At 40.6% G+C, this 17,570-nt stretch overlaps 1 protein-coding gene across 1 annotated transcript in view; it reads left to right on the top strand.

Annotated features, from left to right (window-relative positions):
- The first annotated feature begins 13,017 nt into the window (after window positions 1-13,017).
- LOC105924430 (protein mono-ADP-ribosyltransferase PARP14) overlaps window positions 13,018-17,570 on the top strand; it is a 68,821-nt gene continuing 64,268 nt past the window's right edge. The window contains exon 1 of the mRNA XM_036143584.1: window positions 13,018-13,216. Within this exon, the coding sequence (XP_035999477.1) occupies window positions 13,033-13,216 (184 nt within the window). The 5' untranslated portion in view covers window positions 13,018-13,032. The remainder of the gene's footprint in view (window positions 13,217-17,570) is intronic.

Below are 17,570 nucleotides of genomic sequence, written 5' to 3'. Positions count from 1 at the left end.
AAGGTTTAATAACAGCTACTTTAAAAGCCTGTGGTACATATCCATTTACTAAGGATAGATTAATCATGTCTAAAATAGGGCCACTGTCTCTTTAAACAACTTGGTTGGGATTGGGTCTAACATACAGGTAGAAGGTTTAGATGAAGCTAAAATTTTAGATAGCTCAGAAAGCTCTACTGCTTCTAAACAGTTCAAACACTGCACAGGTTCTAAAGATTCCTCCAACGCTGCCTCACTAAGGACAAGGTAATCATGTTTGGGAGGATGCCAATTATTTTATTTTTAATGGAATCAATTTTATTTATGAAGAATCCCGTAAAATCATTACTGCTAAGAGCTAAGGGAATGGATGGATCAACGGAGCTATGACTCTGTGTAAGTTTGGCAACTGTACTGAAGAGAAATCTAGGATTATTTTTGTTCTCCATTAATGATGAAAAATATGCTGCTCTAATTCTGCGAAGGGTCTTGTTGTACAACAACAGACTGTCCCTCCAGATTAGGTAGGATTCCTCTTGGTGTGTAGAGCGCCATTTCTCTCCAATTTCCTAACATTGTGCTTCAAGGAACGCAGCTCTGAATTAAACCAAGGAGCCAACTTCCTGTGAATAATCACGTTCTTTTTCAAGAGAGCTACATTGTCTAATGCAGAACGCAATGACAAAGTCATACCGTTAACAAAGACATCTATTTGTGAATGGGAAGAAACAACATTGCTGCTATCTGCAGGGCATTTCTGCAATACTGACGATATTAAAAGGGGAACAGACTCTTTAAAGTTTGATGCAGCATTGTCCGATAAAGATCTATTATAATGGAACCCTCTTTTGGGGGTGGAGAACTCAGTTAGATTAAACTCAAATGTTATTAAAAAATGATCAGATAAGACAGGGTTGTGAGAGAATACTGTTAATTCTTCTCGATCAATGCCATATGTCAGCACAAGGTCTTAAGTATGGACCCAAGAGTACGTCGGATTATGCACATTTTGAGCAAAACCAATTGAATCTAGGATAGTTTTAAAGGCAAGGCAAGGCAAATTTATGCATATAGCACAATTCAGTACAGGGACAATGCAAAGTGCTTTACATGATGAAAATATAGCAAATTAAAACAGAATAAAAGCAAGCAGGAATAAAATGTAGATAGAAAATAGAACAAAGAAGTGGTGATTCAGTTAACTAGAACAGTTGAAGGCAATCCTAAACAAATGTGTTTTTAATCTTGATTTAAAGGAACTCAGGCTTTCCGCACCTTTACAATTTTCTGGAAGTTTGTTCCAGATAAGTGGAGCATAGGAACTAAATGCTGCTTCTCCTTGTTTAGTTCTGGTTCTAGGTATGCAGAGCAGGCTGGAGCCAGAAGACCTGAGTGGTCTGAATGGTTGATACACCGATAACAAGTCTGTGATGTATTTAGGTGCTAAGCCATTAAGGGATTTATAGACTAACAGAAGGATTTTAAAGTCTATTCTCTGAGATACAGGGAGCCAGTGTAAGGACTTTAGAACTGGGGTTATGTGCTCTACTTTCTTAGTCTTGGTGAGGACGCGGGCAGCAGCGTTCTGGATCAGCTGCAGCTGTCTGACCCACTTTTTAGGCAGACCTGTGAAAACACCGTTGCAGTAATCTATTCGACTAAAAATAAACGCATGGATTAGTTTTTCCAGATCCTGCTGAGACATCAGTCCTTTAATCCTAGAAATGTTCTTCAGGTGATAGAAAGCCGACCTTGTAACTGTCTTTGCTTTTGGAGGTTCAGGTCTGAGTCCATCACTACTCCCAGATTTTGGGCCTGATTAGTGGTTTTTAGCTGAAGCAGCTGGAGCTGTGTGCTAACTTTTGATCTCTCCTCTATTGGTCCAAATGTTATTACTTCTGTTTTGTTTTTATTCAACTGAAGAAAATTTTGGCACATCCACATATTGATTTCTTCTAGGCATTTATTCAGTGCCTGAACTGGTTCATAGTCACCTGGTGACATGGTGATGTAAAGCTGTGTGTCGTCTGCATAGTTATGGTAGCTGATGTTGTTATTTTTTATTATCTGAGCTAGAGGGAGCATGTAGATATTGAAAAGGAGGGGACCCAGGATGGACCCTTGGGGAACCCCACATGTGATTTTTGTCATCTCTGATGTAAAGTTACCTACTGATACAAAAAAGTCCTTTAAGTAGGATTTAAACCAGTGGAGAGCTGTACCAGAGAGACCGACCCAGTTCTCCAGGCGCTTTAACAGAATGGAGTGATCGACAGTATCAAATGCTGCACTGAGGTCCAATAGAACCAGCACGGTGGTTCTTCCACAGTCTGTATTTATATGGATGTCATTAAAAACCTTGATAAGGGCGGTCTCTGTACTGTGGTGAGCACGGAAGCCTGACTGGAAAACGTCAAAGCGGCTGGTCGTTGTTAAGAAGGTGTTTAATTGTTGAAATACAGCTTTAAAGGCTACACTAAGGTTATCACATTCTGTGCCAACATGTATGTTAAAATCCCCCACTATAATAACCTTGTCAATGTTTATCACAAAATCAGATAAGAAGTCTGACAGCTGATCCAAAAACTGAGTGTAAGGGCCTGGTGGACAATACAAAACAACAAACAGAAGAGGTTTTTAATTCTTTGCAATTTGGATAAGGGAAACTGAGGGTTAAGTGTTCAAAAGAACTGTAGTTATTAATTGGCCTGGGACTAATTAATAAATCAGACTGAAAGACAGTTGCCACTCCTCCTCTTCCCACAGATCTAGGAATGTGAAAATTTGAATAATTGGAGGGAGTTGATTCATTTATACTAAAGTAGTCCTCTTGTAGCCAGGTTTCTGTGAGACAAAATAAATCAATCTGATTATTGGAAACCAATTCATTAATTAACAAAGTCTTTGGAGGGAGAGACCTTATATTTAATAGACCACATTTAATTGTTTTATTTTTTTTGTTAAGTTTTGGCCCTGGGAAAGAGACAGTCTCAATAGGGTAATGGGTGGGTAACAGTACAGAAGCTGAAGAGAGGTGTGTTAAACCACGGCTATATTCAGTAGAATATGTGTAAGTCAGGTAGAGATGGATATTTATCGGATTTTATTATCTTCATTATAAATTTGGTTTGTTCTGACAACATCTTAATATTATATTACAATCTTAGAAAATCAAATAGCTAAAAGTGGTCTTAGGATTGTTACTTTGATTGTTTTTTTTTTCATTAAATACATAATTTAATGCTTTTATTGTGAGCTATTTATGGATGAAACTGCACTTTATTATGTGTTTGGTGTCCTGAAGATGCATCTTGAATATTTTGTAAATTGTTGCTTTATTTGTTTTTGCAGTGTTTGAGCTTTTGGGCTAATGAACACAGTTTGTTTAATGTAGTCATTGGCATTAATTGCTGATTTTAGGTCAACCAAAGAACTTTGAAAAAGGTCAAATTTAAAGTCTGAAAAAAATCAAATTCTGCTGGATAATGCCTGTGACAAAGTGGTTTAGTTTGTGTTCACCATTTGTCCCTTATTCTTATTTCTGATTCATTTACTTTCTGTAGATGGCCGTATTGCTTAAATTTAAACATTAGTTTGCAGCTCATTTCAGCTGTTCTGAAACCCAAAACTCAGAGTTTCCCATCTCAGGCTAAGTCAACTCAGAGTTCAAGTTTTAACTCAGAGTTGGTTGAACCTCCTTATTGAAACAGGCCCCTGCTCCACTTACTATCCCGGGTTTGTTTGTGTTAGCATTAGGTTGCAGTTTCCATCTATATGTTTAGGTTAAAGCTACTCCTGGATTATTGGTTGAATTTGTTTACTTGGTTTCAAAGTATATTCATATTTGTTTACCTTTTTACTCACCATTGTTTGTCCCTTGTAGATCTGCAGGAGTATGGGAGGGGCCGGCCCAGTACTTCCTGCTTAAGTGTCTGAGTGATGTCACTGATTGTCTTGGTGGATGCTACCAATTAGAGGGTTTCTTTAGGAGTATTGCTTTGTTTTTCTTTAAAGTAACTTTTTGACTTCTCTTGTATTACATGGTTTATTTTGCAGACCATTTTATTATATAGAGGAGTTTCTAAATTAGATTAATAATTTTATTTTTGTTTTTCTATTTAGTTTTCATGTGTTTTTCCTTTTCCCTGTTTAATTGTGGTTTGGTCCACTCAAGTGCAGGTGTGTTTTCACTTGATTATAAAACAGAGCTGTTAGAAACTCAGACAAGAGAGGAGTGTTCTGAATCCTGTTGAAAATAAAAAGTCATCAGAAGCTCGAATTGTTGACTGAGGCTGTTTCTTCGGTTCACCTTGCTGACCCTTGACCTCACTACCTCACAATGCCAATGTATAAATAAGAGTATCATCTGCATAATGGTGAATCACAGCTGGATCTGGACCCAAGTTAAGTTATTCATGCAAACAGAATAAAATGATTTATTGCCAGATTGATTCTAACACCTTTTTGTGCCTCTAAAGCTTCTGAGTTTTTCCCTTTTTCTCAACACAGAGACACACAGTCAATAGTTTCAGACTTTGTCAGAAAACGATCAGCACTAATTTTATCTGTTGCGGGTATTCATCATCACAGCAGTGGCTTCCCCTAAAGCTTGACCATGTGTAGCTTAATATGTCAGTTATACATAAAATCGTCACCTCTTTTAGTTTATATAAGGTATGTTTAAAGAGCGTTTTTATTTAAAACATTGCCCCCTAAAGGACCATCGGACAGAACTTGGCCATCCGTATCAGAGCTGGAGCTCCATGTTTTGTATTCATTCTGTTTTTTTGTGAAACCTGGATGGAGCAGATGATGAATGGAAACCAGCAACATTTCAGTGGCTGTTAAAAGTGACATTACTTTAAAGTTTTAGAGGAAGCTTTAAAGATGAACCATGTAAACCTCAGCAGGTCTCTCAGTGATGCAAAGATTACACTGCCCTGTTATTTAGGAAGTAAACCTAACTGTAGCTGAAAAGCTCTGGGAGCCTGTAGACCCACCAGTCTCTAGAACCTCCGTCTGCAGCCTGTAGAACCAGAGGAATTATGGTCCACTTTTCTCCCAAACGTTGCTTCATTTAATTGAGGTCTACAGACATTTATTTCTGCACATCTCCCTGAAGAACCCAACACAGCATTTCAATCAGGATGAGCTCTGGACTTTGACTAGACCATGGCAGGTTCTTGGCTGTTTCTGTTGTAGATCAGCTGCTGTGTTCAGGATCATGGTTCTGTTCCTGACCCAGTCTGGACAAAGCTTCATCTGTTGGACAGATGGACTCACTTTGGACTCCGTAATACTTTGGAGTCCATGGGCCGCTCAGTGGCTGAAAGCCCAAATCATAAACCCTCCACCGTCGTGCTTTACCTGCTGTTTGCTGCTCTCCAGATGTGATGCTGGTTATTTGAGCCAAACGTCTCTGTTTTGGTCTCATCTGTCCATTTCCTGTTAGAGAAGAGGCTTTCACCTTCATCCCCTCTAAAGAAGCCATTTGTGTCCCATTTTAAACGTCCTTTCATTAACTTTAACTTGTCACATAATAAAAGGCGTGTAGAGTCAGAGATGGAGATAGTAAAATGCTTTTAAATAAAATTCCTCAATGATATAAAAGCATCATTCAGATCATCATCCCGCTCTCTGTTTCTCTGCAGGTGAAGAAAAAGAAGCAAATGAAGCCTGACGCATTCAACCCATGAACACGAGACTCACCTGTGCTGAGACCACAGAAGACATTTTGCATTAAAGCATCACACGTCTCCCTTTAACAACCTAAAAACCTCCTAAAGCCTGTTTAACTGTCACTAGAGGTTAGTTTAAGATGTTTAACATGTTTCAACCTGTTTCATCCAATGTTTTCATTTCTTTACTTGAAAAGGGTTTACTGTCAGCTAAATAAATATTGGCTTCTAGATATATTAAAATATGAAAATGTCTGTTTCCTGTTGTTTTAGACATTTTGTCTTTAGCGTAGAAGATTGCAGTCATCACAGCAGTCATAGATCATTTCAGATGATCTTCAGCTGCTGGTGGAAATCTATGCTCCTCTCTGTTCTTTATCAAAATCTGACTCATGCTTCCCTTTTTGTAAAAATTGTAAGTTTGATGCCTGAAGTTTGCCAACAGGTTTAATCAATAGTACAAACAACAAAGTGCTGTTTCTGTGCAGACACAAACATTGTAATGTTGGAGAATATCCACTAGGGGGCGACGTTTGCCTGACAGCAATTATATGTTTTCTGTTAAACTTCAGAGAAATTAGACGAGACTAGTTTTTAGAAAACCAACAGATTTTCTCAATTTCTGAATTTTATATAACGTCACAGTTTTAACAAAGAAAATAATGATAACTGTTACATTCAGTAATTGAAGTTTGTCAACATGCTGACCGTTGGTGGAGACGTAAATTAGTTGATGAGAAGCTGGAACTTCTACAGCAGAAGTTCACAAACTTTTCAGCCTGCGACCACCAGAATACCAGAGCCAGAACCTGGCAAGCACATTTTAGCAAATGGGATTATTTTTCCCTTTTTTCTTTGTTTGGAAATTATGAGAATAAAGTTGTAATATTACAATGATAAAGTAATATTTAGATAAGAGCTCTTAGAAAAAAGTGCTGCTTCCCCCTGCATTAAAATGAGAAATGTTGAGCATCTTGTAAAGTAATACTTTTATATTGGCTTCACTAAACAGGAGCAAATCATCTCGGGTCCTGATCATAGACATCATATACGTAGACGCGTCGTTGGGCGGGTTCTGCCTCTGCTGCGATGCTTCAGAGCGTCCGCCATCTTAAATGTGGCAAATCTGCAGTTACTCAGTCACTTAAACAGTATCAGAGGGACTTTAATCTCTGAATATACGTTATATTCGTAATATTTTTATTTTGTAATATTACAAGATTATTATCGTATCCCTTTGGCTTTATTCTCCTGAATTTATCATAAATAATAAAAATAATTAAAATAATCTAACCTGGCCCTATTACTATTAGAGAAATAATTCTGCAAACAGTGACTTTTCTGAAAATGTTCCCTCTTAATTCTCATAATATGACGTTTTTCTCATAATATTACCACTTTGTGTTTTTTCTTTCATTTTTTTATTTTTTTTTATTTTATTGTCCTAGGTCTTTTTTTCTCATATTAGTAATCTTACCTCTTTAATACTCCCCCGAAAAGTCTGTTCCTAAAGTTTCACATGTGGCACGGTTTTATGAAATAATGAAGACCACAATGTTTAGATTTAACAAATTGATCCTTATATTCATAACACACACACACACACACACATATATATATGTATATATATATATATATATATATATATATATATATATATATATATATATATATATAGATATAGATATAGATAGATAGATAGATATAGATATATATAGATATATATTAGATAGATAGATATAGAGAAAGATATAGATATAGATATGTATAGACAGCTATAATCTTGACCTATAGTTATATATAATCACACAGCTATTTATTTGGCTTATTTATAATACTTGAAAATCTATATATGCACATCTATGTCCAAATACAATAGTCTGTACTGTATGCAAGCTAAAAACCTTGAAAAAGAATGGTCTTGCACAGCTTTTTCCTAGTGTTGCAACTCTGCAGCTTTAGTGTGTCCAGTTTTGCAACATGGTGCAGCCTTAGTTTATAGAAGGCAGATACAAGTGGTGAAATCAGCCCGAATACATTTCCATGCAGCACAGGAATGAGGCATCTTCTCTGATTCACTTTCACAATAACAGAACTTAACTTTTTTCTGCCACATGCAATATGGGGGTAACGTTGACGTGCGAACTTGCGTTTATGTTCTGTGGGTGTACAAGCAGTGTCTCTCTGGGTACTCCAGCCTCCTCCCACAGATCGAACCCATGCATGTTTGGAAAGTATGAGCAACAAAAGAGAATTGGATCAATTAAAAAAAGTACTAATATATATATATATATATATATATGTGTGTGTGTGTGTGTGTGTGTGTGTGTGTGTGTGTGTGTGTGTGTGTGTGTGTGTGTGTGTGTGTGTGTGTGTGCGTTTGTGTGTGTGTGTGTGTGAGACTCTAGTGAGTGGGACAAAAACTAAATGCTACAAAGTCTCCACCAAAGGGTGCTGATTGTCCATCCATCCATTTTCCAACACGCCTATCCCTGTTGGAGCTGCAAGGGGTGCTGGTGCCTATCTCCAGCTTTTTCCAAAAAAAAGGTAAAAAACAAAGCAACTGGACTTGTTTTCCGTAGTTGAAGACGTTTCGCTTCCTCTCCCGGAAGCTTTCTCAATTCAAAAAGTCTGGAGTAATGATGAGTAACAAGCTTTATACCATACCAAACAAAGGCCTGTAATGGCTTAGATAACATGCAAATTCAACCGAAACAGGACCACCCCTTAGTAATGGGCGGTCGTAAAAACCATTAAGCCAGCGGGATGGACCGAAACTGGTCCACTCCTCTGTAACGAGGAGTCGTTAGAGTGTTATTGGCTTGGCTTAAAGGAACAATGTTTTAATCACCTGAATGAGGGTGAGAGTTAAGTTGACGATTGGCTGGAATTAAACCTATAGCTGTGTTGTAAGTTTTTGAGAGTTGGAACCTAAGGCCTCCTCCTCTGTTTAAGGTTGGTCTTTCTCTCTTGACGTAGATGGCTTCCTTCACACCCCTTTCAAACCATCTGTCTTCTTTGTCCAAAATGTGAACATTTTGGTCCTCAAAAGAGTGTCCTTTGTCCTTTAGGTGTAAGTGGACAGCAGAGTCTTGACCTGAGGAGGTAGCTCTCCTGTGTTGAGCCATGCGTCTGTGGAGAGGTTGTTTGGTTTCTCCAATATAAAGATCAGAACATTCCTCACTGCACTGAACTGCATACACCACTCCGCTCATCTTAGGTTTGGGGGTTTTGTCCTTGGGATGCACCAGCCTCTGTCTGAGGGTCCTGTTTGGTTTGAAATGTGCTGGGATTTTATGTTTGGAGAAAATCCTCTTGAGTTTTTCAGAGACTCCAGCAACATAAGGGATGACGATGTTTTTGCGTTTATTCTTCTCACCATTATGTTCTGCAGCGGGTCTTTTGGATTTTCTTGCTGATTTGACAAAAGCCCAGTTAGGGTACCCACAGGTTTGGAGGGCATCTCTGATGTGTTTCTGTTCCTTGTGCTTCCCTTCTGTTTTAGTCGGGACGTGTTCGGCCCGGTGTTGTAAGGTTCTGATGACGGAAAGTTTGTGCTCCAGTGGGTGGTGTGAGTCAAAAAGAAGATATTGGTCTGTGTGGGTGGGTTTCCTATACACTTCAATGTTGAGGTTTCCATCTCCTTCCAAATTCACCAAACAGTCGAGAAAAGGTAGCTTGTTGTCATTGGCATCCTCTCGAGTAAACTTGATGTTGTTGTCCACCGAGTTGATGTGTCTTGTGAACGCTTCCACTTCTTTTAGCTGGATTTTGACAAAGGTGTCATCCACATATCTAAACCAGTGGCTTGGTGGTGTTCCTCTGAAGGTTCCCAAAGCTCTCTTTTCCATTTCTTCCATGTAAAGATTGGCTACAATAGGTGACACTGGAGATCCCATGGCACAGCCATGCTTCTGTCTGTAAAATTGATCGCTGAACTTGAAATAAGTAGTAGAAAGACAAAGGTCCAGTAGGGTACAGATCTGGTCCGGAGTGAAATTAGTTCTGTTATTAAGGTCACTATCTTGTTGAAGACGTTCCCTGACTGTTTCTACTGCCTCTGATGTAGGTATGCAAGTGAAAAGTGAAGTGACATCGAAAGACACCAGAGTTTCCCCTGGTGCCATCTTTAAATGTTTGACTTTGTTAGCAAAGTCCTTGGAGTTTTCTATGTGGTGTGGTGTGTTCCCCACCAGGGGGGCTAAAATACTAGCAAGCTGTTTAGCAATGTTATATGTTACTGAATTAATGCTGCTGACAATGGGTCTGAGTGGTGTTCCTTCTTTGTGAATTTTTGGGAGTCCATATAAGCATGGAATGTCTTCCCCTGGATATAATCTATAATAAGATGAGCGACTGATTACCTTGTCTTTTTCTAGTTGTTGTAGGTAGTCAGTGATTTTCTTTTTGTAGGAGTTGGTAGGATCCCTTTTCAAAGACTCATATGTGTTGGTGTCACTCAGTAGAGTGTGAATTTTGTCCTGGTAGTCTGAAGTGTTGAGGACCACGGTGCATCTTCCTTTGTCTGCTGGTAATATGGTGATGCTTTGGTCCTGGCTAAGCGATGTTATGGCTTTCCTTTCCTGTGGTGTGAGATTGGAAGGAGGTGGTTTGGCGCTAGATAGGGTAGCTGTTATTTTCATCCTGAGTTTTTCTGCCTCTGTTTCAGCCAGATTGTTGTTCTTGATGGCCGATTCCGTGGCCGTAAGGAACACCACTCAGACCCATTGTCAGCAGCATTAATTCAGTAACATATAACATTGCTAAACAGCTTGCTAGTATTTTAGCCCCCCTGGTGGGGAACACACCACACCACATAGAAAACTCCAAGGACTTTGCTAACAAAGTCAAACATTTAAAGATGGCACCAGGGGAAACTCTGGTGTCTTTCGATGTCACTTCACTTTTCACTTGCATACCTACATCAGAGGCAGTAGAAACAGTCAGGGAACGTCTTCAACAAGATAGTGACCTTAATAACAGAACTAATTTCACTCCGGACCAGATCTGTACCCTACTGGACCTTTGTCTTTCTACTACTTATTTCAAGTTCAGCGATCAATTTTACAGACAGAAGCATGGCTGTGCCATGGGATCTCCAGTGTCACCTATTGTAGCCAATCTTTACATGGAAGAAATGGAAAAGAGAGCTTTGGAAACCTTCAGAGGAACACCACCAAGCCACTGGTTTAGATATGTGGATGACACCTTTGTCAAAATCCAGCTAAAAGAAGTGGAAGCGTTCACAAGACACATCAACTCGGTGGACAACAACATCAAGTTTACTCGAGAGGATGCCAATGACAACAAGCTACCTTTTCTCGACTGTTTGGTGAATTTGGAAGGAGATGGAAACCTCAACATTGAAGTGTATAGGAAACCCACCCACACAGACCAATATCTTCTTTTTGACTCACACCACCCACTGGAGCACAAACTTTCCGTCATCAGAACCTTACAACACCGGGCCGAACACGTCCCGACTAAAACAGAAGGGAAGCACAAGGAACAGAAACACATCAGAGATGCCCTCCAAACCTGTGGGTACCCTAACTGGGCTTTTGTCAAATCAGCAAGAAAATCCAAAAGACCCGCTGCAGAACATAATGGTGAGAAGAATAAACGCAAAAACATCGTCATCCCTTATGTTGCTGGAGTCTCTGAAAAACTCAAGAGGATTTTCTCCAAACATAAAATCCCAGTACATTTCAAACCAAACAGGACCCTCAGACAGAGGCTGGTGCATCCCAAGGACAAAACCCCCAAACCTAAGATGAGCGGAGTGGTGTATGCAGTTCAGTGCAGTGAGGAATGTTCTGATCTTTATATTGGAGAAACCAAACAACCTCTCCACAGACGCATGGCTCAACACAGGAGAGCTACCTCCTCAGGTCAAGACTCTGCTGTCCACTTACACCTAAAGGACAAAGGACACTCTTTTGAGGACCAAAATGTTCACATTTTGGACAAAGAAGACAGATGGTTTGAAAGGGGTGTGAAGGAAGCCATCTACGTCAAGAGAGAAAGACCAACCTTAAACAGAGGAGGAGGCCTTAGGTTCCAACTCTCAAAAACTTACAACACAGCTATAGGTTTAATTCCAGCCAATCGTCAATTTAACTCTCACCCTCATTCAGGTGATTAAAACATTGTTCCTTTAAGCCAAGCCAATAACACTCTAACGACTCCTCGTTACAGAGGAGTGGACCAGTTTCGGTCCATCCCGCTGGCTTAATGGTTTTTACGACCGCCCATTACTAAGGGGTGGTCCTTTTCGGTTGCATGTTATCTAAGCCATTACAGGCCTTTGTTTGGTATGGTATAAAGCTTGTTACTCATCATTACTCCAGACTTTTTGAATTGAGAAAGCTTCCGGGAGAGGAAGCGAAACGTCTTCAACTACGGAAAACAAGTCCAGTTGCTTTGTTTTTTACCTTTTTTTTGGAATGACCATGACCTGGATGACTGAGAATCTTCACCAGCACCTATCTCCAGCTGTCAATGGCCGAGGAGGGGGGGGGGGGGGGGGGGGGGGGGGGTTGGTTGGGTATTGCAGGGCAACACAGAGACAAGCTACTATTCATGCACACACCTAAGGACAATTTAGAGAGGCCATTTAACCTAACAGTCATGTTTTTAAAAGGAAGCCAGAGTACCGAGAGAACCCACACATGCACAGGGAGAACATGCAGAAAAACCCAGGATAGGACTTAAACACATAACCTTCTTGATGCAAGGCAACAGCACTACTCACTGCCTCAATGTGCAGCCGATGCTGATTGTCCATCAACTGAATGTAGGAAATGTTAAATAAATGTGCAGAAAGTTATAAAACGATTAAATTAAATCCATCCATTTTCTAACACGCTTATCCCTCTTGGGGTCAGGTGGGGTGCTGGTGTCTATCTCCAGCTGTTAATGGGCGAGAGGCGGGGTTCACCCTGGACAGGTCGGCAGTCGATCACAGGGCATTAAATTAAATCGATTGAACAAAATCAATCAATATTTTCTCAATAATTATTTCAGTGTGGTTTTATATGGGGTTGATATGTGTCCAAAGTAAAAGAAATGCTGTGTTGGGGTGGAAAAATAATTCAGAGAAGAGTTTCTACTTAGTTTTATTCTAACGTGAACTGATCTGTTGATTCCTGGTTTTTCCAAGGTTTTGAGTAAATTTAATGTTTGACTGATTTATAGAGTATCTCAGACTCTGAGTCAGGTTCGGTTTGCAGTCGGTTTATGAAGAAACGAAAGTGAAAGAAAACTGAGGCTGGAGTCTCCTCCTCCTCCTCCTCCTCCTCCTCCTCCTCCTCCTCCTCCTCCTCTTCCTCCTCCTGCTGTTGTTGGTCCGTCACTTTGAGTCTGGACCAGAACCATGGAGGACTCGGAGTGTCCGCCCGTGACCGTGGAGGGCGACTGGAGTCCGGAGCAGAATAAAACCGTGAAGAACAAACTGCAGCTTTACTTCCAGAGCAAGAAGAAGTCCAGCGGAGGAGACTGCCGGGTGGAGGTGGAGGAGGAGGCCCCCACAGCCTCCGTCTTCTTCCGATCACAGGACGGTGAGTCCAGAAGTTTCTGTTTCTGTGCCGAACCGGGACCCACAGGTCCAACTGGGCCAGGTGGGCCTGTTTTTACTGAGGAAACAGTGGGAGGCAGAGATCTGGTGAAATCAGGAGTTGTTTATCTTTCTAAAAGTCTGAAACTTCCCAACAAAAATCACTTCTCCCGGCTTAAACTAATTAATTATGATAATAAACATCCTGCTGGTTGATAAACAGTCTAAATGTAGCCGGAGTCCCAGCATGCACTTCTGCTGAAACCAGCATGAGTCACGTGGGTCCAGCGGTCAGATGATCAGATGATCCACAGCTTCTTCATCCCCCAACCTGAGCACATGACCCACACCTGACTGGGGTCAAAGGTCAGCGCTGCAGGTAGGATGCAGGTGACTGAATAAACCAGGTTAGTCATAACAGAGCAGCTGGTTTAATATTAGCCAAGGTGTGCTCAGGTGAGTCAACGCAGGTGAACCTGGGAACGCCTCTCCTTTAGAAACAACAACCTGCAGGAGGAAAGACATCTGCTGCTGATCTGCTCCGGCAGGAAATGACTTCCTGACTTCCTGAAACCTTAGACAGACACGACCAGGCCGTCAGTGTGAGTTCTGCTGGCGTTCCCTCACAGGTTCATGTTCAGGTTCGGTTCAGATGCTCGCTGCTCCACATTCGGACCGGTGATGGAGAGAGAAGTTTTCTGATTTACAAGGAGCAGGAATGTCTCCAGACCGCTGGACATTGGACCTTAAATTCTGAGTTTCTGTTTCCTGCTGCTCCCAGCGCCACTCTGAGGTCCAGAAGGACTGAGGTCCGGATCTGTTAATCTACAGCCAAGACAGGCAGTGTGCTGGGATGTGGGGGGTTCACTGTCAGCTGGAAGGGTTGGAACAACAGAGCAGCTGTTAGAACCAGCATAAGTCTGTTAGATGCTTCAGTAACGGCCTGAAGGCATCTCCTCTCTGCTGCTGATGTCCTGAAAGCTGCTGCTGCTGGAGACATGCAGGTTCGTTCCTTCAGTGGTCCGTAGCAGGAAGGCTGCTGTCATGTTTTACTGTAGTAGGAATTTAATCCTGACGTCTATATTTTCTACAGTTGGTTTAATGAGAGCTTCAATAAATACCAATGTTCATCTCCTCCACCGTTTAGCCCTTAAACTGCAACCCCAGTCCTGCTCGTTAATTATCAGGATTTTCTTTTTTTTGTTTTTGTTTGTTTTTTAAAGAGCCGCAGATTTGTTGGTGACTTTGACTGCAGTGAGATGAATTAGACGGGGAATCATCTCTGCTACCAGGTTGCCATTTAGTGGAGGACCAAAGTAAAGAAGCTTCAATAATACTATAGAAACTTTACAAACTTTACAGATCTGGGATTGGGAGAACGGGACATGGAGCTCCGGCAGAGAAACAGGAAATCCAACTGAAGGATCCAGCAAAGAGGAACAACAAGCTGAGAGCAGGAATACTGAAGGAATCAGGGGTCATTAACCTTTTGAAACTGAGCTACTTCATCTGTACAGAGTCATACGAAGGGCTGCCTGTACTAACCTTTCAACTACAAGAGTCAGAGTTCACCTTAACTTTATGTAAAATAAATACATTTTTCATGCTTTGTTATAGATATTGTCATTTTTAAATCTATATAAATGCAAGTGTGAATAAACAGGAAGAGTAACAGAGAATAAACTAAATTTTTAGATGCAGCTCACTGGTGGATTTTTTTTTTTTTTTTAGAAAAGACCCCTGGGTTTAGTAAAACCTATCTGACATAAATAAACAAGGATAAACACAAAGGAAAACCAAACCCAACCATGTGGAGTTCTGAGATTATCCACCGTCACTACGGAGGTTCTGGTGTAGCTCAGCAGCTGCAGATAAAACCCAGACACCTCCACCAGGTCCAGTTTAAGTCAGGATAAAGTTCCACCTGATAAAATAACCTCAGCTGTGTTGGGTCAGCCATCCCTGAGCTTCAGGTTCAGTATTCACAAAGAATCCTGGGACTACAAGCAGCTCTAAGTGACGTCATTTTAGGAAAAATCTTAGGATTTACAGAATTATATGATTTTTACCTCAGTGAGATAAAAGTTATTCACAAAGTGTCCTCGGCCTTCAGCAAGCTCCTAATGTGACGAAAGGAAGATTTTTAGTCTCAGAGAGGTTAAAAGTAGGAAGATGTTGGAAACAGAGAGAGCTGATTGGCTGGAAATGAGCGCATAAACTTCTTTAACAATCATACATCTATTAATATGTAGATAATATAAACTTTATCATTCCCACAGGGGGGAAATATTTGTCTAAAACTATAAGGCGCAGTTTTAGTGATGTAATTTTATTAATGATAAGTAAAATATGGCAAAAAAATTTAATATTCATGAATAAAAAACAGAAGATCTAACAAAGAATATACTTAAAATATGTGAGAAAGTATTTTCTGTATTGCATGATAATGTCAGTGGCCTAAATGGTCATCTACAAAGTTGCTGGTGCGACGCCATCTCCTTTCTTTCATTGCTACACGGAGCGCTTCTCACCAGGCTGGAGCTTAAAAACATCAATACGCTCAGAGAAAAAGACATTTTTACCAGCAGCAAAATGCTTTAAAGTCCGTGTTTGTGCCATGATCCAAGGACCAATTTACCTTTCAACACTCCTCTATTCTTCTGCCAGGGCTGTGAGCCTTGGGCTTCAAGTCTGCCTCCATCATTCTGGTGCCAAAGAAACCCCAAGTCACCTGTTTCAACAACTACTGGCCCGTTGCACTGACTCCCATCATGATAAAGTGCTTTGAAAGGCTGGTAAAGGAACACATTGTCTCCAGCCTCCCCCCAACACTCGACCTGTTCCAGTTTGCCTACCGGCAGAACCGCTCCACTGACGACACCATCTCCCCCGCTCTACACCTCAGTCTGGCACACCTGGAGGAGAAGAACACTGTTATGCCAGAAAGCTGTTTGAATATGATTATTATTAATAATTATAATTTGGTATTATAACTGTAATAATAGATCATTCAAACTCAAATAGTAGCTATAACAAAATATGGTTCAAATGGTGGTGATTCCAAGGCTATAAGCTTGTAATGACTAAATACCACTAATGCATTTATAAGCTATGAGAACCCCAATATAACTGCAATTAGAGATTAAATCGTTACTCCCTTATCGCCAATCCAATGTTAATGTATCTGTATTAATGTCAGATGTTAACTCGAAAAGAGATAGCTCTATATTCTGATGACCATGCAACCTATGAATTAAAATTAATACAAACAATTACTATTCCACAGGTTGCTATTTATTGAACCAAAGCAATTCCCTTTTACAGTAATTATTCTAATTCAACAACCTTGGAAACTCTACTCACTACTAAAATAAACATGCGGAAATATATGAAAATAAACAAGTCAAAAATGGATTAAAATGAGAGGTAGCAAAACTTAGTTCAACTCACAGTTGTTTAAAAACATCACATTCAAGACGTCAGCATTCGATGTAGCAGCATTGAAAGACAAAATTAGCTCTGAGAAGCTGGATAGGCACTTCCATGTTCTTCAACAAACTAGCTACAGCTTAGCTATGCTGCACCCTCCCAAGATGGCGACTATGACAACACATGACCTGCAACCTTGCGTGATACGTAAAGGGGGAGGTCTTAATGACGTAATCAACGCCTACGCTGTGTGAGGACTAGGAAAGCTTTCTTGGATGAGGTCTTCAAAGGCGGAGCGTGGACTGAGAGTTCCAAAAAGAGATTTAACTAACTGATAAAAGGACAGAAAAACAGGAACGGAAAAGATGGAACCATCGACCCGCGGCGGAGTCATTTATAAAGAACCACAATCCAAAAACACAGCCAAAATCACTTACAAAACGCATGCACATACATCAGAAAATATCCAGCAGGTAAACAAACTCTGTCTTGGAGTAATTAAGCATTAAAACTAAATCCTAATAGGTTCTCTGCCCAGGCACTATTAAATCACCTTATGGGTGAAAAGAGAAAAAAAAGGGAGGAATCTTTCTAACAATGCCTCGGCTGGTGTCCTGGAGCGCTTCAAGTCCGCGGATCTGGTACAGCTCAGCGAGCCGGTGCGTCAGACAGCGGGGAACAGGAGGAGAAGCCCCTTCGTCTCTCTCTCTCTCTCTCTTTCTGGGCTTTTCAGACGCTTTGTTTGGCCAAAACAAAACCGTGGTACCTTTTACGATCACCGGGAGATAACGGCTCTCAGTCTTTGATCGAAGTGGGTTCAGAAAGTACTTTTAAAGTCAACCTCCTGCACATCTGATTGGAGCAGGGATGGAGTTGCTTAGATCAATCTCAGACCAGCGAGAAAGTCGAGCATGTGGTGTGTGGGGGTC

This window comes from Fundulus heteroclitus, chromosome 12, assembly GCF_011125445.2.
Source record: "Fundulus heteroclitus isolate FHET01 chromosome 12, MU-UCD_Fhet_4.1, whole genome shotgun sequence".
Classification (NCBI taxonomy): Eukaryota; Metazoa; Chordata; class Actinopteri; order Cyprinodontiformes; family Fundulidae; genus Fundulus; species Fundulus heteroclitus.
This window is presented reverse-complemented; position numbering and strand designations above follow the sequence as displayed.